General features: G+C 37.7%; 1 protein-coding gene and 1 long non-coding RNA gene across 9 annotated transcripts; one reads left to right on the top strand and one right to left on the bottom strand.

Moving 5' to 3' along the window:
* The first annotated feature begins 309 nt into the window (after window positions 1-309).
* LOC110839892 (uncharacterized) lies at window positions 310-7985 on the top strand. 4 transcript variants are annotated; one of them, XM_087354875.1, is made up of 6 exons: window positions 310-457; window positions 823-976; window positions 1205-1427; window positions 4122-4262; window positions 4992-5103; window positions 7557-7985. In XM_087354875.1, exons 4-6 carry the CDS (start codon window positions 4178-4180, stop codon window positions 7672-7674), a joined length of 315 nt encoding a protein of 104 aa, XP_087211001.1. In that variant the 5' UTR covers window positions 310-457; window positions 823-976; window positions 1205-1427; window positions 4122-4177; the 3' UTR covers window positions 7675-7985. The 4 variants fall into 4 exon arrangements, with proteins under 4 accessions (XP_087211001.1, XP_087211000.1, XP_087211002.1 ...); XM_087354874.1 differs by having other exon boundaries at window positions 335-595; window positions 1205-1870; XM_087354876.1 differs by having other exon boundaries at window positions 352-469.
* Window positions 5246-24664, bottom strand: LOC110837586 (uncharacterized). Of its 5 annotated transcripts, none has more exons than XR_015536779.1 (6): window positions 24647-24664; window positions 24446-24535; window positions 22324-22443; window positions 20099-20210; window positions 8093-8215; window positions 5246-5690 (listed from the first exon to the last, which is right to left on the bottom strand). It is a non-coding gene; the product is annotated as an uncharacterized LOC110837586 (long non-coding RNA). The 5 variants fall into 5 exon arrangements; XR_015536780.1 differs by lacking the exon at window positions 24647-24664 and adding an exon at window positions 7060-7683 and having other exon boundaries at window positions 24446-24597; XR_015536782.1 differs by lacking the exon at window positions 24647-24664 and adding an exon at window positions 7236-7683 and having other exon boundaries at window positions 24446-24554.
* Between the last annotated feature and the right edge of the window lie 742 nt (window positions 24665-25406).

The raw sequence follows: 25406 nt of genomic DNA, 5'->3' as shown, positions 1-25406 counted from the left end.
ATATTCACGCATTTATATGAGCAACCCCGCCCGAAAAACCAATCACGCCAATAACTTTGGGAACTTCTGGCGTAGCCTATAGACTTATTTTTTGCAACTCGTCATTCACTGGGATATGTGTCGCAATCATATATTCACGCATTTATATGAGCAATATGTTCATAAATAAACAACATGAAATTTATATTTTGCTTTGTGATTATATAGATTTTTTCCATAACTTGCAAAGCATTTCATGAAAACAATGTTTTATCATCAGGCGATGAGTGAGACAGCATGCATATCTCTCTCTCTCTTGTAACATGTGCCCTGTAGCGCTAAATTTCCACCAATCACACGACGTTACAAAGCAGAAGACTGCCATTTTCATCTGACGTTAAAACGGTGGAAGACGGCCATCTTTATTCGACGCTACGACGCAGAAGAGGACTGTCCTGAACCTCGTAACTGTTCTCAAGTAATTTTGTGTGTACATATAGAATATAAATACCAGTTTATTGAGATATTGTATTGCAAGTTGTAAAAAAATGTCCAACAAAGTGTAAATGATCATGGTTGTACTCTTCACGAAGATTGCAAAGTGGTATACATTTAGGTAATGTAATAGAATTTCAAAATGAGAGAAAGTGCTTAATTTAGAAATAAAATCAACAGATAGATTGCTTGTGTTTAGGATTGCCTCTTATGGAGCTAAGCTGCCTATATTGGCTTATACTCATGTAATGAAATATTGGGTGTAAATGGTTAGCAATGAACCTTATGGGCTGTAATAATGAAAATGCATTTAACATAATTTTAATTCTTGTTTATTGTGCACCCCAGACCCAGTGGAACTACATCTACACATCACTTGTTCATCCCCATGGTCATGTTTGCAGAGGAAGGGCTTCTTAGGAGACACCTTGTTTCATGGGTGTGCAGTTAAACTTCCTGCTTTCAGGAAAGAAGAGAAGTTGCAGTGTTTGAAAACAAACAGGTAGACTGAAATAGCAAGGTGTTAATGAAATACTTTACTTAGTTTGATCATGTTTGTACTTGGAAGGAAAAGGTTTTAAATAATTTTGTTCTCTTTTGATGCTTGTCATGGAACAAGTTTACTGTATGGTGCTTAGGAACCTGTTGCCTTTTATTGTGCATACATTTCATATCATGTACCAAAAATATAACAAACCCATTGCAGTGATGTACTTTAATTTCACTTCAGGACCTGTGCTGTACTTTGGAGGTGGATGGACACTGGTGCCGTGGATGTAGAAGAGCCAATTCATGCAAAGAAATGTAACTGTTCAGATAGAGAACATCATTATGATGGAGGCAACAGTGACCTTGAAATGTTGGTACTTTTACCAGACTGCATATTGGTGCAACCCAGAAGACAGCCATCTTTCTTCTCACCACAATGAAAACCTGGAATCATTTAACTGAATGTATGTTTGGCTGCCATTTTTACATTACATTTTGCAGAGCAATTCTAGGCCCATATCTGGATTAATTGCTGAACTCATAGGTAGGCAGTTCTCTGGATGGCAATCAGGAAGTTCTAGAAGTCTACAAGTCTGTAAGATGATGCTGTAGTTGTTCCATTAGAAAAACTCACCTCAGCATTTGAAGTTAATATATTTCAAGTTAAAGTTAATTATGCCTTTGAACCCCTGAGGTTTCGTGTCGTAACCACAGTTTAGAATATCAAAGTATCACTGCCCTGTGGTATTTTTTGGAGACGCCCGTGGTACATAGTGCTGCCATCATGTATCCACCAATGGTACTCGGTTTTTAGCCATGTGAATAAGGAAGCATTGACGCTACAGAGTTAGTTGTGTTGGAACTTCTAAGTGTTTGATTTTGTGTTGCTACTATTTGGAATAATTAGGTGAGTGTTTTGTAATAATATCAATGGTTATATTGTTATTAATAAAATTATGTATTATTATCATTGGTTTGGATGCAAAATGCCTTGCAATATTGACAGTTATGTTTGGTTTCAAATTGTAACCAGTGGGTATACTGAGCATTTTAATTATGTTTGCTGCAGAATATCATGGCATCAGGAAGATTTCTGAAAGGGGGAAACTGACTCACAAATTAATAATGGAGGTATTTGATGAAATTCCTAGTGAACCAGAATCGTGCACTTCAGATGCCAATAGTGAAACAAAAGATGTCATTACAGATATGTTGCCTGTGCCACAAAATATAATTGCATCTTCAGCACACTCAGTTTTAGATCTTAGCAGTCCCGTGCCACAGAACACTTAGCTCCCAGTAGCATTCCTATATAATATGCTTCTGACAGTGACAGTGAAGATGATGTGCCACTAGCGAACAGGTTTGCCATTTTCTGGCAGAAACATGTTATGCCATCGGAAGTGAGGGATTTTAGTGAAAAATTTGGGGCAAATATATCAGACACTTGTGAATCTCCTATTGATGTGTTTCATTGTGTGTTTACAGATGACATAAATAATCTAGTGTTTCAAACAAACCTGTATGGTGGTGGCCTACAATTTCAACCAACAGATGATAAAGAAATGAAAAAATTGATTGCTATCAATATCCTTATGGGAATTAAAAAATTGCCAAGCTATAAAGACTGTTGATCATCTGACACAATGATTTAGAGACACGTTCATAGTTTCAGTAATGAGCAGAAATCGTTTTGAATGGTTCCTTGGCAATTAACATGTGAATGACAATAATGCTCAGCCACCAAGAAATGACCAGAATTATGACAAACTCTAAGATCTGTCCCTTGTTAGAAATGTTGTCCAAGACATTCAAGGACTGCTTCAAACCATCAAAAGTCAAGTCAATCGAATCAATGATTCGATTCAAGGGGCGCTCCAGTCTCCGCCACTTGATACCTCAGAAACCCATAAAGATGGGGTATAAGGTGTGGGTACGAGCAAATGACAGTGGATGTGTATCTGAATTTCAGATATATACTGGAAAAATAGGCCAGACAACAGAAAAAAATTTGGGAGCTAGAGTGGTTCAGGTTCTAACAAAACATCTTGAAAGAAAAAACCATGTTTATTTTGACAATTCACATCTGTACCACTCACAGGACAACGGAATTTATGCCTGTGGCACAGTGAAGAAACAAAGAGTAGGGATGCCAAAAGATTTCAAGAATGAGAGACACATGAAAAGAGGCAAATCTGATGTTTGGAGCAGCAGCTGTGGCATTACTGCAATGCTGTGGAAAGACAAAAGGCATTCTGTTTCTGTCAAACTTTCATGATCCACAAGATGTTAACACTGTGGCAAGAAAGAATAAAGATGGGACCTCCGAGAACATTTCATGTCCAGAAATTGTGAAACAATACAATGCAAACATGAGATTTGTGGACAAAGCTGACATGCTGAAGTCTCTGTATGAAATAGACAGAAAGAGTCAAAAGTGGTGGTTGCGGATCTTCTGGCAAATCCTTGACGTTGGAATTGTCAGTGCCTTCATTCTATACAAGGAAAGGAGTCCAGAAGCAAGAACACCGACATTAAAGAAATTTGCATGTCTGTTGCCAGTGGACTCATTGGATCCTCATGAAGTCCATCAAGGAAGAGGAAAGTACGTGCATCTCAAAATAGGTTCAAGACACGTTGCTCCCAAGAAAAGGTACAATAAGGCGGAACACATGCCAGTGAGGAGCACATCTCGCCGATGTGCACAATGCAGCACTGCCATTGCTCCACATCATACGAAATGGTCATGCAAAATTTGTGGTGTAGGACTCTGTTTGAATGGAAGCAAGAACTGTTTTAATGAATATCATGGAAAGTAACGGACACTGACCAACTTTCCCAATGGTTTTGTGGTGTAACCAGGGCTTTTTTGTAGATTTGGAATTGTAGAAAATTGTATGTTTCATTATGTTGATTTTGTATGAAACGTAATAATAATTGAGAATAAATAACATTAGATTTTGAAAAATTAATTATTTGGGGCTCAAAGGGTTAACATAATAATGTGAGACTGGTCGCTGAATATCACAGTCCTTATCATATCTGCACATATTTCTTACATTTTTGAACAACTGTTATCTATTTCAATGTCTATATTTTTCTGTTCTAATTTTACTTATTTTCAGTTTGCTGTTTACTAATCTTGTTTTTCCATTTAGTCTTCAGGACAAACAGACATGCAGTTGGGAAATAGAACAGCACGTGGGATGACTTCATGATGTTTGGTTTCTCGGCTACCCACATCATGGAGGAGAAGATGGAAGGAGTGATAGATCATATGATGACACATCATGAAGAAGGTGGGATGATGATGGGAATTGTATCTTGTAGCATTGTCTAATACTAGATATTGTCAAGATTAGCCAGCACATGACAATATTATCCAACACAAGGATAAAATTTGAAATAACACATTCAGCAAACAAATTTAGGGCACTTCTGGAAAATCTAGTGGGTTGGGTTAGGTCAAAAATAAAGTGCATACTTTCGATGATGATTCCTTAACATTTTCCATGCCACCTACCTGGTGTCAAGAGTAACTAGTTAATGTTGACATAGCCAGATTTTGGTCTCTAGTCATTTCACATAGATGGATGAATATGTGTACCCCACAGAACCCATGAATTGGAGGACACACAATAATTCATCATAACATTGCAGAACATTTTCCAGGAATGGAATAAATCACATTGTTAACAATTGCTTATCATTTTTCCATGAAGTTAAAAAAGATGGAATTTCACTGCACTTAAAATTATGTTATTAAAACGATATAAGAATCACATCAGGGAATTGCCATTTGAATAAAATTACATACAAATTAACCAGTTGAAAGAGCATGTCATTCACTCCCAAGTAGGCTTAAATCAGGTCTTCTAACTTTCATGGAACCAAAGATTTGGTAATTTTGAAGTAGACTGTCATGCAGATTTCTTGGTGAATTACATTATTACAAAAAACAGGTGAACTTGTTTGGTTCTGTAACAGTTTATTAAGTACAATGGAATCTGATACGCATTTGTCTGCAGGCCCTAGGATTACTGGTTCATCTGTAAGCAGTGGACGTGCTCTTTGCCATCTGGAGAAGAGAGATTTGTGTCAGCTGTACACTTTCTTGCTGCTCCTGAGGATCTTACCAAGGTAACTGGACTTCTAATGTCATGTCTAAATGCTCTTAAACGTCAGGTAACAGGCCAGTACACGTTATGATTTGTTTGTGGGTTAGTAGCCTCTGGGATATATAATGTTAATTGCTAACAAAAATAATTCAGTGTACCACCAATGAAGTAGATAAATTAATTCTTTTAATTAGCTACAAGCAGTGACAAGACATGTGCACATTTATATCATACAAAATGACATTCAGATGTAAAACAACAAATGAGCTATACATTGACTTCCTGTTTCTGATTTGGCTTCTTCAGTGTCTTGTAGTTTTGGACCACTCATCAACAGCTTTTGCAGGATGAAACTGCGTCATTGAATTTCATTATCTCAGCATTTTGATCCAAAATAGGCCAATGGGAAAGGAGAGACATTCATCTCACAAGTACATGCCAAGTAAATTTCCTTGGGCCCTTTCTCTCTTAATTTCCTCTTCTGTGCCAGTTAGGGCTAGCCTATTGAGAAGACTTCTGCCACTAATTTGTACCAAATATTTGTATTCCTTCTTTCTAATGCAGTTGTACAGAAATCTGCTTCATCTCCCAGCTGTTGACACATTAAAACTGCAAGAAAGAAAAACATTTGTTATAGGTGATAAATGTGCGTGTGACTCATTTGTTAAGTCTGGATCTTCTGTTTGCCACACAAAGCAAACCTTGATCCATCTGTCACTTATTCCATGGAGCTAGGTCCTTGAGAAGCCACCAATAGTCGGTCACTCAGCAACTCCAAAAATTTCCAACATTTCACAGAACCCAAAGATTTATTACTGTGTAGGATTTGACATTTTCATGCTGGTGAGTCTGAAGATGGCTGTCTTCTGGGTTGTTGGTAGAAGTGTACTAACGATTCAGAAGTCCCTGCTGCCTTTGTCATCAGGGTGATGAGTAAGGCACACATTTGGAAGTCAATGAAGAGCCTTGGCATAACCAGTGCTGACTGAAGACAGAAATGTGAGGGCCTGGGAACTAACAGGAGCAGGGCATGCCACACCTTGGCCAGCAGGATGGAAAGAGGCACGAGAGGGAGAGGTCTGAGAAAGCGGCACCAGCGCCACATCCGGCTGGACCAGTCGGATAAATCTGCTGTGGCCGAAACATCCCATACAGCATTGCCAGTAAGCCACTACCCTGCCCTTTTCAGGGCACATCACATCGACTCACCTCTCATATGTCAGTTGATCCTATGGCAGGAGCCTGAGGAGCCCTTATGAGAGCTTCCCCCCCCCATGTCCCCAGCTCCTATTCGTTCCCAATCCCACTGCCAGTCTCCTATAACTAAGTGTTTCCACACGTGTTGCTTACCCACCACCCTGACGATGGAGAGGACCTCTGAAATATTGGCAAAGAGCCTTGGCATAACCAGTGCCGACTGGAGTCAGAAATGTGAGGGCCTGGGAACTAACAGGAGCAGGGCATGCCACACCTTGGCCAGCAGGAAGGAAAGGAACATGAGAGGGAGAGGTCTGAGAAAGCAGCACCAGTGCCACATCCGGCTGGACCAGCCAGATAAATCCGCTGTGGCCGAAACATCCCATACAGCATTGCCAGTAAGCCACTACCCTGCCCTTTTCAGGGCACATCACATCGACTCACCTCTCATATGTCAGTTGATCCTATGGCAGGAACCTGAGGAGCCCTTATGAGAGCCCCCCATGTCCCTCACCTTTCTTGTGGACAAGGTGTCACATGTCCCCAGCTCCTATTCGTTCCCAATCCCCACTGCCAGTCTCCTATAACTAAGTTTTTCCATTACCCCGATGATGGAGAGGACCTCTGAAGCATTGGCAAACTTCAACCAGACTACAGGAGCTACAACAAAGAAGACAGCCATCTTCAGACTCACCACAGTGAAAACCACACATTGTACTTGGTGCACACTTGGCTACCCTGCCAGCGCTACTCGATATATATAAAAATGTTTATCTATTACCCTGAGGATGGAGAGGACCTCTAAGCATTGGCAAACTTCAACCAGACTACAGGAGCTACAACAAAGAAGACAGCCATCTTCAGACTCGCCACAGTGAAAACCACAAATTGTACTTGGTGCACACTTGGCTACCCTGCCAGCGCTACTCGATATATATAAAAATGTTTATCTATTACCCTGAGGATGGAGAGGACCTCTGAAGCATTGGCAAACTTCAACCAGACTACAGGAGCTACAACCCAGAAGACAGCCATCTTCAGACTCGCCACAATGAAAACCACAAATTGTACTTGGTGCACACTTGGCTACCCTGCCAGCGCTACTCGATATATATAAAAATGTTTATCTATTACCCTCTACCCTAAGTCATCCACGTGTTCATTCCTACTACAATAGTAATATTTCCAACAACACTTCCATCAGAAGTACAACCACAGCCCGCTACAGACTGTACTGCATCGAAGATGAAAATGCTATTTATATATTTATTTTTCTAGGACCACCATAACTGATACTGGAGAAGAAACTCGGTGTCATCTGTGCAGGGAGAAGTTCTACGTTACGCACTACATGGACGGTCTCGAGTTCAGACCTCCATCACTCGGGCTGCATTAGCGAGTTTCTCTGAAGCCAACATTAGCATCATCATCAAGTGGAAACCTCCAGAACACTTATTACATGCTGTATAATTATGTTAATGTTGGTACCATTGTCTGTAATCCACTGTATTAGTTGCTCGCAAGTACAGTGTTTTTGAATGTTCTCCCCTTTTACCTAGTTTCCAAAACGTCTTGTTTCGAGAGATACAATAATAATAATGTATGTTGTAATACCAGTCATATACATTGAGAGTGCAGTGATGGAAACATGATGCCTTGTAGTTGTATGCTTACGAAATAATAAAGAATATATAGAATGATACAGAATATGAAGTGTTGTTCATGAACCACCTGAAGTACTTCCTTCATCCCTCTGAAGTATAGCTGTGGCAAGTAGAGTAGGACTAGAAGGTGGGGGAGAGGACGATACTCACAATTCATCAGGAAGTTCCGAATGTTTACTACCAGTTGTGGCCTCAGTAGCCAAGAGCGCTAAGGCATGGACTGCTGAGAGCTGAAGCTCAGGGCTTCTATCAGGAAGATCGGCAGTTCAAAACCTATGGGATCCAAGAAAAATTTTAAAGTCCAAGAACAACTTCGCAATATATCAGGAAGTTCCGAAATTATATCTCTTAAGAAACAGCGGCGGCCTAGGGGATAAGACAGCGGACTACAAGACAGCAGACTACTACCATCCTGAAGATCAGCAGTTCAAAACCAACTTCTACCACAACAATTGAAATAAAATATTTTTTTTGCTGCCACACCCATGATTTTTACTAGCACACCCACAATTTTCATTTTCCACATTTTTACTAGCCTGCTAATAATTTTAAAATATTTTATTAGCACAGCAGGAATTTTATTTATAAAATTTTTATTAGCGCAGCAAGAAATATTAGTTCCCAGAACTGCCACCAGATGGCACTATTTTTATTAGCGAGCTAATATTTTATTTATAAAATTTTTATTAGCGCAGCAAGAAATATTAGTTCCCAGAACTGCCACCAGATGGCACTATTTTTATTAGCACAGCAGCAATTTCTAGTTCCTGAAACCACCACCACATGGCAATATCATTTATAAGGCACTACGTATACAAAACAACAAAGTTTATAAAAAGAATTTTATTAGCACAGCCAGAATTTGGAGTTCACAGAAACTTCACCAGATGGCAACACTACTTACATTCACGAACTCCAAGTAGTTCTAGCAGTAGCTACTAGACGGTACTACAAAACAACTGTTTTCTTAGCACAAGAATTAATAGCTCCCAGGGATGCCGCCAGTTGGCAATACTAATCACAAGACGTATATACTTCAAGTAGTTCCGATTGACAAAATTGAGATAGAAACAGTTACATTAAAATAAATTCATAACAAATTATGACAACTTATAGTTCAGAAAAACACCGCAATACAGCGTTACTAGCAAAACAGGGCCGCCTAATTCCCAATACCCCGAACATATGGGAATACTACATAATGAATCAAGAAATTAATTTAACCTAGAAACAAAAGATGGAGACAATTACTCCCCAGACATTTAAGCAGATATTCAAAGAAATACCACTAACCATTGTTACTAAGTTAAATTCGAAACGCATTACTGGGCAAACAATTGTTCCCACAAACTCAAAGTAAATATTTTTTTGTAGAAAAATACTATTCTGATACTTGGAATTTTGGCATCTGTAGCAATATTCATTTTAACAAGAAAGCAATACTGCTTGCAAAATATTTACATTTGGGGGGATGAAAAGAAAATATACACCCTGAAGACTGTGGAAGTTGGGTGAGGATGTGGGTTGGATTTATAACCTTTATTGTGATGTATATAGAACTGAATGTGGTATTCTTACAGCAGCGTACACTGGTCTCCAAATAAGAATTTCACATACCACAATAGTGATTTTTACATCACTAATACTACAAAGACAATTACCATAATTAATTACACAACAGCAACACAATGTGGAAATACAAAACAATTAAGCAACCACTTAGATAGCTGTTTTCTGTAACTTTTGTAGCCACTTCGCAAATTTTGGAACATTCTTATTTTCTTTTTGTTAGCATTCCTGTTATTTGATGTAGCACCTCAAACATATTTAAAACCTTGAGGCCGGATGGCAACTGCATTACCCACATGCTTCAACAGCCAGTAACTCATTATATATTTCATTTTCATACAATTCTTACGTTTAACAGGGATGACTACTTTATTAAACTGCATTAACAAGCTAATCTTTGTACTGGTGAAGACGTGTTTTTTCCTCCACAGTTTTGAATTCTGAAATACTATTTAGACAATTTTCATCTTCAATGGGTTAATGTCCTAAAATTTGTCCCTTTATTTCCATGTTGGCAAATGTTTTGGTACAATTATACCATCCTCAGGCCAACCTTTACGTGTTATTCAAAACAGAATTAATTAAAAGGTACCTAGGGTTATTACTGAAACAGATGTTACAAAGTGGTATAATTACAAGTAATGTAAGTTTAAAATAAAGTCAAATGGGACCTGTTACATGGAATTCCTACAATCAGGTTACATAGCGCAGGTTGAGATCATTTATATACATGCTTCACATAAAATGCCCTAGTTAATTACTATTCGGTACACATTAAAATACACTGTATGTAAATTTTTGGCCAGTTCGTTTTTTCTTCAAACAATTTGGTAAGAACAGAAAGAGACCCAATTTTCTGAGCACTATGAAAATCTGAAACATTAAATGTCATTGCACTGTAACCCATATCTTGTATTTTAGTGTATGTTACATGCTTTTTACCAAATTAAAAATAAGATTTAATGCTGTTGCATACTTCCACTAATTATGATGAAAACTTTGAAAGGGGCGAGGCAATAACTGCACAAATTACAAAACTTTGTAAGTCGCTTCTCTTAAAACTTATGAATTGTCAGTCAGAACCTTGACATTCCAAGCCCACAACCACCCATACACAGTGCAACATTCCAGAAGGCAGCCATCATGCCATTTAAAGAACCCAGAACTCAAAAAGGACCACCTTTGCACAGGTGGATATAGGAGTTTTATCTTCCACAAGTTCCATACACATACAATAGCCAACCATATTCAATAAACAAATTCTAATGTTCAACAGACAAAATACCTCACAATAAGCCCCATTTCAGTTAACAGTAATACAGGTGAAGTTGTGAGTCATTAATTAAGCAGAACAAGCGTTGTGTCTGAAAGTGTCTTCACACGTTCTTAACCTTGGCACAAGATGGAGGTGAGTACCTTCAAGCCCTGTAGCTTTACAACAGAAGAAAAAACCCTAGAACCCACTGAAGATGTTGGTGGGCCTCACAGCCACATGTTGCAGAGAAGAGAGAAATCCTGTCCCCCTGGGACTCAAATAGCAGTCAGCATCAGTATAATGGCTGAGCTATCCTCGATCATGCAGATCATCTTCAAAACCAGAATAAAATTTATTCTTGCATCATACAATGAAACTTGTCTCTGAAGTATCTGCCTGTTAGGACAATTCTAAGTTAATATTTGGCGGGAGGACAAAATAAATTAAATAAAGAAACTGAAACTTCAGTTTTCTAAAACCAGCAAGATACCCTGAAGGCAGTTTTCCTAAATGGAATTCAATACTTTTTACACATCTGTAGCAGATGGGGTAAGATACTGTCCACAAACAAGTTAGCAAGAACTCTTAGAAGTTCACTCAAGAAGAACTTTAAGTTGGTACTGTAGAATTTTGATCATGATGAGGTTTGCAGGAGGAAGAACTCCAGGCTGAGTTAATTATTGCCCCAGATCCAAAATCAAAACCTATCTAACGATTCACCTGAACACCTCACACTGCACAAATCCTTCTTTCCATGTACTGCCTCCATTTGGTTTGATATTCTTGTGGCTCCTTACATAAAATCTGAATCAATTTCCTGTGACATATTATGAAATTCAAAACATCTGCTGTATATCCACTCGGAAACTACAATCACCATGGTTCTTAAGTTACTTTTCCTCTGTCAAGAATCTGCATCATTACTGGAGTCCATCACTCTACATAACCCTTGTCTGACCAAAGATTCCTTCTACGCATCAATTTCCTCGCATATATACCTCTTGAAGTCCATTCCGTTTCTCGTTCTCCTTTCTTCTTTGTCATGGAACTTTTCAATCGGAGTGCTCCTGCTTCTGTACCTTCAGCTCCCATTGTGTCCTCACTGTTCAGAATATATTGCAGCAGATCCTCTTCAGTTAATCTACTCTGACAGGGAACACATCCGAATCGCTTAATCAGCCTATAGGAATTTCATATGGACAATCTTTCGTAAGCCGTGTCCAACATTAGCACACCTACAGGAAAATATGCAGAAAACAACTTTCTCGCACCTCAAAATGCCATCTCTCTCCCATTTGTTTTAATCACACTGTTTCCTTCCTAATACTTCCAACTCTTATCAATCAGATCATCTAAAATTTTATCCCAATCAATTTTGCAACATGAACAGACTATGTTACCTTTCATATTAGGTGTATATATGGTTTCCATCACACACTTTACATTGCACATTAATCACACCATACATGATTTCTCCAAGTCCCATCAGTTTCTCACAAACATCCACCAATCGATCTATCCTTATCCAATTACTTCCCAAATACGTTACTTTTACTTAGTTGGTTTCTCAACTCTACACAAACTGTACTTCAATTGGATCTGCTGTATTCATTCATTTCACTCTACACTGGACAGAATTTGTCAGCGCAGCTTTCAAGTTCCTCTTCATACTTTCTATCCACATCTCTCCCCCCTTCCTTCAGATTAACACGACGCTACAACACAAAAGGGAGCCATCTTCCTATCTCAAATGTTTCACTTCTTTTCTTAAATTTCAATCATGCCTTCTGAGACTTTTCTTAATCTTGATTTTCATCAATTCACTGCTTCCTTCACTTAACAGCTTTCTTACAGCTTCAAACATTTTTATTCTTTATTTCTACAATTATGCTGTTACAAACATTAAGCTTTCACACAATTTGTGATTTGAACCAACTTGCAGCCACTGTTCCTTTGTTACACATGCAACAGCCTTCCTCAAGCCACTCACAATTTCAGACACTCAGGTATGAACACATCACAGACCACTTTACACTAAAACAAACTGTACCTGCACTAAATACATTTAAAACCAGTTTGTTCCTCCCTTCCTTACCTGAAGCATCATGAACACGTGACAACAAGGAGAGCTGCAAGGTACTTTGCAGAATACAAATCATATTTTGTTATTGCGGAACAACACATCTGTATTTCTTGTCCACTCACAATTATTTTTAAGGAAAATGTGCACGATGTGCATCAGCTACTACAGTCACTATATTGCCATAACATGAAAGACATGTTCTTCTGAAAAGTTTGCATTATTTAGACCTACTGCCACACTGAGCAGATCCTTCTGTATCTTATAATGTGGCAACCATCAGTGACCCTTCCCAAAACTCAACCAAAATTCAGCCTGTGGCAGCTTCCCCAGCAATACTACCGCCTTTTTCTCCAAGGGCAACCACTCACCTCCACCTAATGTTCATGTTAAGAATGTGCAAAGTTTTACCTTTTGCCCCCAAATTCAGTTCTGCAATTGGATCAGCATGAGGCAGTAAACTGTGTAAGAACACCACATACCAAATGTTACAATGTAAACTTAACATTATCTCCATCCTTCATGTGCGCTGATATCACTCCTTGATATCTTCTTCACAGAGCTTCCATCCTACCTTTCGATGTTTCAGCAGATTCAGTTCCAGTTGTACACGGCGAACTGCTGGCTCTTCTAAGCTGCTAGAAAGTACTATTTCTAAACACTACTAAATTGTTCCTTTCAAAAATAGTTACTAATTCTTGAATTGCCAGGACACAAGTGCAAACTGTTAATAAAGCAGCAAATTTTATGATACTAGAGACCTTACACCTTATACTGCTAAATAAAACAAAATTTGACTCTGAGCATCAGAAAAAGATGGACTTTAGCATTTTGGTTATTCACCTGGGAAGACCTGTTCTGGAGAGGCAAATTACAATTCAAGGCATGAGGAAGAGCATGACACATTTCTGACAACAGAATGCAAGACTGCACTAGCAACTACTTTCCATTTCTAATTATTTTTCTTAATTATGCTTAAGGTTGCTTTTGTAACTTGTATATGATTTCTGTTTTGGTGCAACATCTTGACAGATGTGTATCCTTCAAGTCCAATGGTAATTTTAATTAATGTAAAATATGTGAGTATTGAACTAATTTAAACACATAAAACAGTAAAACTTCAATTTTATAATCACTCACTTGTCTCCATCATACGGCAAAATTTCCACAATGAAGTTTAATTTGTAGTCATTTCCTGAATTCTCAGCCGTACACTGAAGATTTTCATACTAAGTGATTGACTTTTTGGTTAAAAACTCTCACTGCCACTATGTACGTATGTTCAGTGAGTGACTCAAGCAAATAAGAGCAATTCCATGAAGCAGTAGCTTCACATGCCACGCACAAAAATAAAACTGTTTCAGTGGCAGAATCATCAAACTTCTTTCTTTTTCCAACAAGCATCCATCACCTCAACAATTATGAGAAGTGGAAGCCATCAAGCTGGTTTTCAGCTGTAGTTGTATTAGAACCGGTCACTCCAAGTGTTTCATGTAAGAGTATGTCACAGCCAGTAAGAGAACCCATGGCGAAGAGATACATTTGGTCATAAAATGTACCACTGTAGAAAAATGTATGTGAATATGAGGATGTCAGAACAGGTCTATTAGCCTCTTTCAATCTTGTGTTTCACAAGTTGTGATGTCTCCTTCAGCCGAACCTTCACAAACACAGGAATTGTGTTGTGACACAATCGCTGATCACAAAGTGGGTTCTTGGATCCATTTCACAACAATGCAGCTGCAATTACAATCAATTACTTTTCTTTACAGCATCAGAAAATACTCCTACAGCACCACTGAAAATATCTGTCCTTTCAGCTTTCCATTTCAATCTTTGAGCTTATCTCTCCGTCACACACAATCACTATGCAGCATTGAACATGCTACTGTGTGCCTGCTGTGCCGCACCACTTATAGGAACACAAGGATTCTTCTGTCTCTTGCAGTCTACAGTACAGTAGGGCCCCGCTTTTCGGCGCTCCGCTAATACGGCACTCAACAGCTGAGTCAGAGAAGTGCGTCCGGCGCCATTTTCTCGTCGCTGATTCAGTCTGTTTACAGCTTTTGTGCGCTCCGCGTCTCTCTGTATTTCTGGCAATTTTTCAGTTAAAACAAACTGTATATTTATATAATATTTTTGTGTTACTACAGTGTAATTACAATGGCGTCTAAGGGTAGTAGCGATAAAAAGAGGAGTCGTAAGCCTCTTACTTTAAATGCCAAGTTAGAGATGATTAAACTTCGTGAACAAGGCATGTCTATGGCTTCCGAACCATCACTAAAACGAATAAGATTCGTTGAAGAGTCAGATGATGAAGATGCGCCATCTCCTTCATCCTTCCTACTATAAGCATATCAATTTTCAAATTTATATTCACCAATCACTATAAGCTGAGGACAATGTGTGTATTACTGATATTCATTTAACTTTCATATCATTTTCTTAGGCCTAGCGCTATTGTGCACTTACTATATGATAGTGTAACATCTTATTAGGCTTTGATATGCATTTGCAAGTGAAATAAGGCAAAGATCCGCTTTTCGGCGATTTTCGCTTTACGGCGGGGGTCTGGTCCTTAACCCGCCGTATAAGCGGTGCCCTACTGTATTCCACCATTTACCCACTGATTCTACTGGCTTGAATCCAGTTTCACTACCTCACAAACACTGTCCACTCCGACACTCCTAACTCTTCTTATCATGTACTACACCAATTCTCACTGGATCACGATCACACCAACACAACTCTATATCACGCTACCAAAACAACACAACTATTCCTGATGATGGATTGCGAGATAACCTCCACAATATTGGAATTTTGTTTAAAATAAAATGGCTCACTGTTACCATAAATAACAAAATAAATTTTGGAACCATACATTTGATCCCAATAGAAAATATAAATATCCAGTCTAGTCTAAGATACAAGGTCTCATTTACACATTCCAAATATTTATGCCAAAATTTGCTGCTTTGTTTGAAACTGGAGTTCAAAGTGACAGATATTTGCTATGTTAAATTATATGCAAGGTCTTTTGAATGTCAGTGTGTTATAATGTAATATGCCAACTCCATGCTTCGGAGCCCCTTTCAGTAGCAGAGTTATTCAGATGATAAAAGTTTTGTAATGGAACTTTAAGATCCATTAACACAAACATCAAACATCATATTAACCCTTCAGCGTGGAGTGCGGAACATCGCTCGTCATGACGTAGTCATCCCATGGCGTGGAGTGCCGAGCACTGCTCGCATAATACGCGCTAAGACTTCTCCTTCTTCGTAACGACTGACCTTGTATTTTATGTATTCTGGATCCAGTAGCCATGTAGAGAAAAATGCTGGCTATCGATTGATATATAACATGACTCTGACAGATCGATTTTACCAGTGTTTTTCGACTTTGAAATATAGATAGATTTTTGAACTCAACTGCATTCAGCCTCTGCTTTGTGGCTCTCTCTAGGGAAGACAAATGGGGTAATAATTTTAAGGTTTTGACGGCTGTGTAGGACACATTCCAACCTTTCTAACGGTATATGATGTCAACGACCTTAGTCAATGCATTCTCTGTTCTCCCCTTGGTAAGAACAGAATTCTATAGTACATATCTGCCGTCAGTCAGCCGTGAATATGGCTTCGAGTAGCAGGCGTTTTTTGTCTCCTCAAGACATTGCTAGAAGTGTAGACGAACCTCTCACTGATTCCGAAAGTAGCGTGTTCGATTCAGATGATGAATCAAGTGTAATCGATGATTTACCTGTTCGTGAATTTCTTACATGTGACGAATCTGAAAATGAATACAATGACGGTGAACAAAGTGGGAGCAGTTTACCGAGTGTGGCACGTCCTACTGCTTTTACATGGGAGAACATGGACAACTATGTAGGGCAAAGAGAACAATTTGTCGGCAATTGTGGGCCTCAAAATGAAGTGAAAAGTGTGACTGAATCTGTGAATGTGTTCAAACTCTTTTTCACTCACGAGCTGATATCTCTAATCGTGCGTGAAACAAATCGCTATGCAGAGCAATGCATAAATTCCAGGAGCCTTCCTATACCATTTCGATCAAGGATGAGAGAATGGAAACCTCTCTCTGATGATGAAATGTACGTTGTTTTGGCACTTTTCATGTTGATAGGAATAGTCCAGAAGCCTACACTGAGGTCTTATTTTTCAAAAAATTCTCTTTTGGCAACACCTGTCTTTGGCTCTGTTATTTCTATGGACAGATTTGAATCTGTCTGCAAATTTATTCACTTTACTAACAATGACAGCAAAGACACATACCAGGGCCCTCCAAAGCTTTTAAAAATATATCCTGTTATTTCCTATCTGAACAAAAAATTTCAAAATTTGTACATACCAGGTCAGAATATTTCAATAGATGAGTCACTGACTCTATGGAAAGGAAGACTGTCATTCAAGCAGTATATTCCACTAAAATCGTCAAAATTTGGGATCAAGACGTATGAGCTTTGCGAGTCCAATTCGGGATATTTGTGGTCTTTCATCATTTACACAGGAAAGGAAACAGTTTTCACGTCATCATTGATATCAGAGGACACAAACAAAGCATCAGCCATTGTGTTATCTCTAGTGGAGCCATTATTGGGTAGGGGACATACATTGTGGATGGACAACTTCTACAATGCACCTGCACTAGCTCGGATACTTAAATCATTGAAGACTGACTGTGTTGGTACTCTCCGAATAAATAGGAAAGATGTTCCTCTAGCTGTCAAAGACAAGAAACTAAAGAAGGGGGAGCTAATAGCTCAACATTCCGGCCCTGTATCTGTCCTAAAGTGGAGCGACAAGAAGAATGTTACCATGATTTCAACATACCATGGTGATGATACACAAAAAGTGAAGACCAAGGGTGGGCAGGAAAGGGAAAAGCCTGCGTCAGTCCTGGACTATAACAAAAACATGATAGGGGTTGATCTGAAAGATCAGCTCCTACAGAATTACCTTTTGGAAAGAAAGAAAATGACCAAGTGGTACATCAAAATGTTTATGAGGTTGCTAAATGCCACAATTCTAAATTCAATGGTAATCTGTAGGGCAAATTCACCGGGAATAAAACTTGACCACTTGAAATACAGAGTGGATCTAGTGCAGGCTCTCCTAGTTGAACATGGTGGTGGAGTAGAAAGTAATGTGCCAGGGAGACACTCCACAGACAAGAATGTGCCCCGACTAATTGAAAGACATTTTCCGGAGAGAATTCCTCCAAACAGAGAAGAAGTCACGGCCTACAAAGCGTTGTGTGGTGTGCTACAAGCAGGGCAAGAGAAAGGAGACAGTGTTTTGGTGTCCTGATTGTGAGGCTGGTCTCTGTGTTGATGGCTGTTTCAAGATATTCCACACAAAACTCAACTTTTAAGGTAAATTTTTTACCTTTCTATAAAGCATAGTGTGTTGTGAACATTTTCTTCAAAGTTTCACTAAAATTCATCAATTATTAGGGAAGTTGTGCCCATATAAGTAAAATGATGCACTTTCGGCTCAAAATTAAATCCCCAGCAGAAACTCCTCCCACAGCACGGTATAGACTTGGGATTTAAATGCTCCCACGCTGAAGGGTTAAAAGACAACCTATGCCTAGGCCTGCAAGTGACCCATCCAAAATACTGTATGTATCGTATCTCTTGCCTACACAAGTATGGCTCATATCCCAATTATGTCTTCCATCTTCAGTTAATAAATATGTAACTTTTTAATTTATATAAAACATTAGTCCTTAACCATGAATCCTGCCAATCTACAGATGACACTGAACTTTGAGAAAATGCATTAGGATAAAAAAGCCATTCAGCTTGTAAAATAACCGTAACCTTATTGCAGCTGGCACATTTACGTAAAATGTGCATTGCAATTGTGTACTGTATGTGAAATTTATACCTGGGTGTTTTAAACTAGTTTAGCTGATATTTACACAAAATTATAGAATTTCCATTTTTACACATACAAACAACATGATGAGGCTGCCCTGAAATAAATAATATGGGGCACTGGAAGAAGACAATTGTCTGGAAAACTTACCTTCACATTTTCATAACAACATGTCACAAACACAATTTAGAACAACATATATCTAAAAATTGTTGTTCACGGACAAGTAACTGTCTGACTGCGCAAACAAGGAGTGGATCTTTCTAACAAGTGAACCACATCTACAAAAATGACTTAATAGTACTGTGCTCAACACAGAGCATGTCTTCACTTTTCCTAAAATCTGAACCATTCAGGCTTTTTTATATATAAAAAAATAACAAAACATCTCTCAGAGTTTCTTACACCAAGACATAACGGATTTCCACATCACAGAAACTGGAGATATCTGATAACATTTAAATTCAAGAAAATCCATGCATTTGGAAATTTGGAATTTGTTTAAATTCTCACCAATTTTGAATAATTAAACATCTTCAATTCTGTAGAACAGCATCCTGGTATGTACAATACACACCTTTGTGATTTTACAGTCACTTTTTCACACTGTATTATTCATTTTGTTTCACTCCTCAAACAATTTTCAAGTGTCTATTAATATGGAACCACATAATCACTTTGAAATTAGCCACCTTCAGGTTTGCTAAATTGCACCTAGGTCAATGCATTTTCAATGCAAATAATAACTATTTTAGCATAAACACTTCATTAGTTTTTAAACTGGCATTGGTAGAGAAAATAATAGAGAATGGCAAATTTTATTAGAATCAGAAGAGGACATAAAATCTGCCCAAAAGTGTATTCAGTTTCCATGAAATTATCTTACAAGAACATGAGAGGAAACTGCAAAATGCCAACAATTTGGAAGTGTCAATATTTAAATATCTGGAGGAATGACACACAATTATAATTAAGGAAAAATTAAAAGAATACTAGTATATTCAATCAGAACGACTTGCTGATCAACTGCAAACCGTAACTTTGTCCACTCTCAGGTAAATGTACCTAATATGACAAATACTCTTCTCCAGATGTCCCTTCAAGGGGAGTACACTATAATAGGTCAAACATGTAGCCAAGACCCAAAAAGGTGGAAGGGGGGAGAAACTAAGAGAAACAGATAATTTTCACAAGAAAACCTTAACAGCAGTCACATCAGAGACTGCAACAAACAACATTACGAGGGAAATTAAGTTTATATGTGATTCAGGTTTTAACAGTAGGCTTGTATTAGCAGTGTTAAATCTGTAGCTAGTTTGCTTGTGTGGTAGAATTCCAGTTCTCAAGCTTACCTCCTAAATGGAGTGGTGCCGAAAGTCAGTTCTTCAAGTGATCATGGCGCGGCTGAAGAACGTCCTCCAAAGGGAAATCGACTGCTACACCTAGTTCAGCATAGTTGCAGACCTGTAAATCATTGGTGCATTGACTTAAAGACAAAGAAGTAAACTAGTTCCCATATTTCTTGAGAACGGGAAAACTGAGAACCTACGTTTTGAGGATTTCTTGACGATGTTTGTAAAATAAACACTGAAGATCATTCTACTTGTAGGCTTAAGGTGGATAAACACCACTAGGAAAAAAGTAAGGGTAAAAATCTGTATTTGGACAAAAATTTTAATGGTTGCACAGACAACTTATTTTGGCTCAACTAATAAGAATTCTGGAGTGATAACAAATTAATCTAATTTAGGATGGGAAAAAAAACACACCAAGAATTACAAATATGGTGCAAACAAGAACTTTAATAATGGTTTAACAATTTCAAAATAGAATGGCAGAATGCAAAATTCTTTTAATTTTACATGTTTCATGTAATAATTGCAGGTAGTTATTACCTCCAAGCTCTGCCCTGATCATCTGCCTCCATGTACATCTTCTGCATGTGAAACCAATCAGTTAAACTGGAAAACTAATTCCCTTCACTTCATGACAGGGACTTACACATTTCAACAATGATTAGATAAAGCTTTTTGAACAAAACATCTTTATAATGTAAGACACGACTTATAACATACTTCATATGATTTTCTTATGAAGTTATGACTGTGTATTAGTGATAGAGATGGATAGTAACAATGCAAAACAGTGCCAACAAAACTCTAGCAGCACATTCCTATATTTTGGCTTATCAAACAACAGAAATAGAAATAAAAAAGGGGGTTCACATTGCTGAAATGTAACCAGAACCCATTTCTCTTAAATTTCTTGGTGTTATTGCTAAAAATTACTGATGTTTGGAAAGTTCAAACATTAAGAATGAAGTCTCCTAAATGAGCCCAATCCTGCACGTTGTTTTATATCTTCAACTTGGCACTTAACAAATATTTACATATCAAAGAAACAACTCAAAAAGTACACAATCAATATAATTCAACGCAAGGCTCCACCTTCTACTACTTTACCAAAACAGAATTTTAGAATCTATTTATCATGTACAGATTCTGGCTAGGCTAGAAATCGGCCACAAAGTTCTAATTACATGGACTAAGCACAAATTCTTATACAGTCAAGCTGGTTTCTGTAAGGAAAAACAGCCTTCCAGGCCAATACTTGCTGTCTGCCCAAGTGTCCCATAACTCGTCAGGAACATCATAACAGGAATCAACTTGCAGCAACCTTTTATTTCTCTGTCTTCAACAGCTGAATTACCATCAACCACAAGCAACTGAGGAAATGTCTATGTTTCTCCAATGAAGCACACACATTTTATAAATGCATTAACATTATACATACCTCAGAGGTCTATACCACATACTGCAGACAAATTCACTGTTACAAAGCAAAGTGCAATGAACGTAAAATTCGCCAGAAACACTTCCTTGCATTCTGTTACTCACGACACTAGAAACATCTTTCATAAAGATTGTAGTTCTTATTAATTTCTGAATGTTATATCATGCCCCAGTCCTGCGCCGTAGTCGCGTGGTCTGAGGCATCATTATTTGAGCTGGCGATACGGATCGCACGCTGGTTCGAGTCTCGGGAGAGAAGAAATTTTCTCATGAGCTTTCGACCGGTGAGGAAATTGGGGAGCTACAATGAGTAGCGTAATCCGGTCAGGAAAGCTAGCAATGGCTGGGGGTTCGTCGTGCTGACCATACATCACCCTATATCTGGTTGGATGATCGTTCACCTCTGCTTAGGCATGTGAACGTGAGGCCAGCAGTCAAGCTAGTCGGCTTTGGCTCTCTGGAGCTGTTACGCCACGGATTTAATTTTAATTAATATCATGCCCCAAATTCCATATACTAAACTGTTTCTAAAAAACTATAGGTACTTACAAATGATGTTATGCTTTACATTAGATTGATATCAACGGCAACCAAAATCCCCAAAAACATTCAATACAGAACCCCAGCACTGAATTTCACTAAAATCCAAGTTATTTCAGAAACAAAACATAATCCTGGACAAACGTAGCTTCACCATAATGCATGTATTTTGTTCACTTTCTGTGAAGAACATAAAAAAATAGACATTAAACACTGCATTCAAATTCAGCAGAGCAACTACATACCCGAAAAAGCGTGATGATCATATTTTGTAGCCATGTTGTCATATTCACTCATGTATTCACACCCTCGTGTACTGCTGCTGCCTTTGTGCCGAACACCCCTTCAGGCCAAGAAATGTTCTGCTGCAATTCAACAAATTACAGTATTCTAACACAGTTCAAAAATCAGTCTTCATGCAGTACTTTTGTGCAGTTGCTGGCTGTTATGGACCGGTATTTGATGTTTCCAGACCAACATTCTGAAGCAGCAAAGTATTAATGCAAAGTCTGTGGACCATAAATGAATGTTTCAGCACAAACTGCTGTAATGATTAATTTCTAAATTATCTTTGTGCATATTTATTTTAATTACTCACAAATTCAGACACAAACACATCCCAATCTTAATTCCACACTTACCCCACAACTAGTGCCTCTTGGTGCATTATCACTATATTTTATCTAATAGAGCTCATCTTGAGGTAGGATCCTGATGTATATTTTCCTATATTTCATTGTGAGAAAATGAGCAAAGAGCCTTACCCTACCTTAGGGCCATGGTTTCTTTATGACCTTCTATGTCTCCCTAGATAATCTGATAATTTGTAAACATCTTGGTATTGTTACAAACTTAAAATTCCACTTATCTCTGAACTTGACATAAGTTTACAAATAAATTTTTTTGTCATAATCCATACTCAATACAGTATACAATTACATTTTTGTATCTACCACCATTTTCTCTTCAAATGCCTTTTCAGGTTCAGATTGTTATATATTCACCCACAATGTCACATTCAATGCAAAAATGGAAACATGTTATATATCCAGGTTTAAAAAAGTAAAGAAGTATAATAAAATAACCTAATCAACATTAAAGGAACTTCATGGTATATCAGAAAATAACACGTAAAATCTGTTGCTCTGGTATACCCTAGTATGGAACTCTACTATTACCAGTATTTGCCATGGATGTTTTCTTCACTTCTCTCTTGTACGGCAAAGATCTCCCCGTTGCATGCAATAACACAAATCTACCCTTACCCTGTACATCTTGTTTCCACCAGCATGGCATGTTTCTATAAAACTAAACACATTTTCAAAAACAAAATGGACTTGGAAGCCTCTAACTACAAACTTTTGGTTATATCTCTGTGAAGTCTTGAAAATGGTTTCATTACTTTTCTGGTAAAGGTAAAGTGCTGTTAGCAACAATTACATAACACAACCAGATAAAGCTGTGCAGACTGCTGGTATTTTTGGTGTCACGCATCAATACCTCATGGAACTTACCATCTCAGATTCTCCCTTCACACCCAACATGTATATATATGCACATACTGAAAGGATCGTTTAGCATCCACCAATACAAAATTTTATTTTACAATTATAAAATAAGCTTTCACTACTTTGTATCAATACTTGTACTGCATGTAATACACTGATACAGTGAAGAATATTTATCATTAAACTCATCAGGCAACTGCAAGATACAACTTAAAAATTATTTTAAATAAAGTCTTGTCAAATCAGACATGAGATGAATGTTACCATTCGAGTCGCAAACTAACTTATCTATTATGTGATCCAGCAGAACGTCTTGAAATATAACACCAGGTCACTCCACCCTTAATGTTTTATTTATTCATGGCTTATTTAACGACACTGTCCGTACCTCAGACTTCGACATCAAATTATGACTGATGAATTGGAATGGATATGAGACGAAGCAGACATGGCTTAATCCAATGTATTATAGTGGCATCTGCATGGACTAATGAAAAGAGCATGCCTGAAGAGCTTGAAAACTGGATTATTATCTGTCGACATCGATTTAACCACAAGTTGTCTCGATTTGACAAACAACCATTTCAACGAACAAAATTAAAAAGCATACGACTAAAGAATCATTTTCAACCAATATAGTAATTTGAACACAAGATTTTCCAATGACAGAACATACATTCGAGAACAAGGCCATCCGAAATAAACGAATGCAAGACAATTGTAAGAACAAATGTAACTACGTATAACACATGTTTACGGACATGAAGGTTTGCTAATAATACAACTATAATCGACATATTAACGGACAGAAAAACGAGCACGAAACAAAATTAATAACGTCGCTGCTCCACGTACTTACCTCAACCATCTTCCAGGAAAGTACCAGTCACAGATTCCGAACTATAAACGTAGTTTCTTCCTTTGAACCGCGCCCTCTTCCACTTAGGACCTATAGATCACAGATTAAAAAGTTATGGTCGAATTCGATATACGTCCGTTTATTGTAATCTACGAAATTCAACTCTGTATGCTAGATTGCAGTCATGCTAATGGCCCTTACGTTACTCAGTGTTTGCAGATGTTAGATTAACACATGATTTTCTTTTGCAATTATCCATTATGAAGTAGGTTATGTTTGCTTATGATAATGAATGTTGGAACAATTTTGGCTCAATTTGGCGCCCTATTCAAAATAAACATTGATTGCTCACAATTAGTGTTCGCAATTTTTATATAAATATTTTCAGACCATATGAAATATGTTACTGCTACTTATTACCTTTACTATACGCAGTGAAAAATGACCTTTTACCTGCACATGCATATGTTGATTACAGCAAACTCATATATGCACAATGCTCATGTTCAATACACTGTGTCATTAAAAGACCCTCAATCACTTGTGGTAAAATAAAACTCAAAGACAAAAATCACATTTCCAAGTTATGAACTGTAATTATGTTTTCTTTTTAACCAATAAGTACTATCTAAAATAAGACTGAAATTAAAAATAAATTACAAAAAAAAAAATTCACTCTAGCATACAACACTCAAATATACAAACATGCAATCTCTTTTTATAGAGCTGCTTCAAATAATATTTACTGTTTCAATTTGTAATAACAAATCATTTTTATACATTGTAAACTAATGAAATTCCTTCTTTGAAATTGTAATAGTGCATGTCTGTCCCATTTCACTGCAGATATAAATATTACACACAATAAGTGTTGATTTTTCACTCAACTCACTACAAACATTATGGCTGCAATCACCTACAATAACAATGTAATAGCCAAGAAAACTTATGTTGTGAGCAA

This window comes from Zootermopsis nevadensis, unplaced genomic scaffold (assembly GCF_977971745.1).
Source record: "Zootermopsis nevadensis isolate Lab colony 2312 unplaced genomic scaffold, Znev_1.0 Znev_ptg000024l, whole genome shotgun sequence".
In the NCBI taxonomy this organism is placed as follows: domain Eukaryota; kingdom Metazoa; phylum Arthropoda; class Insecta; order Blattodea; family Termopsidae; genus Zootermopsis; species Zootermopsis nevadensis.
Note: the sequence above shows the minus strand (reverse complement) of the source record. Positions and strands in the feature narration are given on the sequence as shown.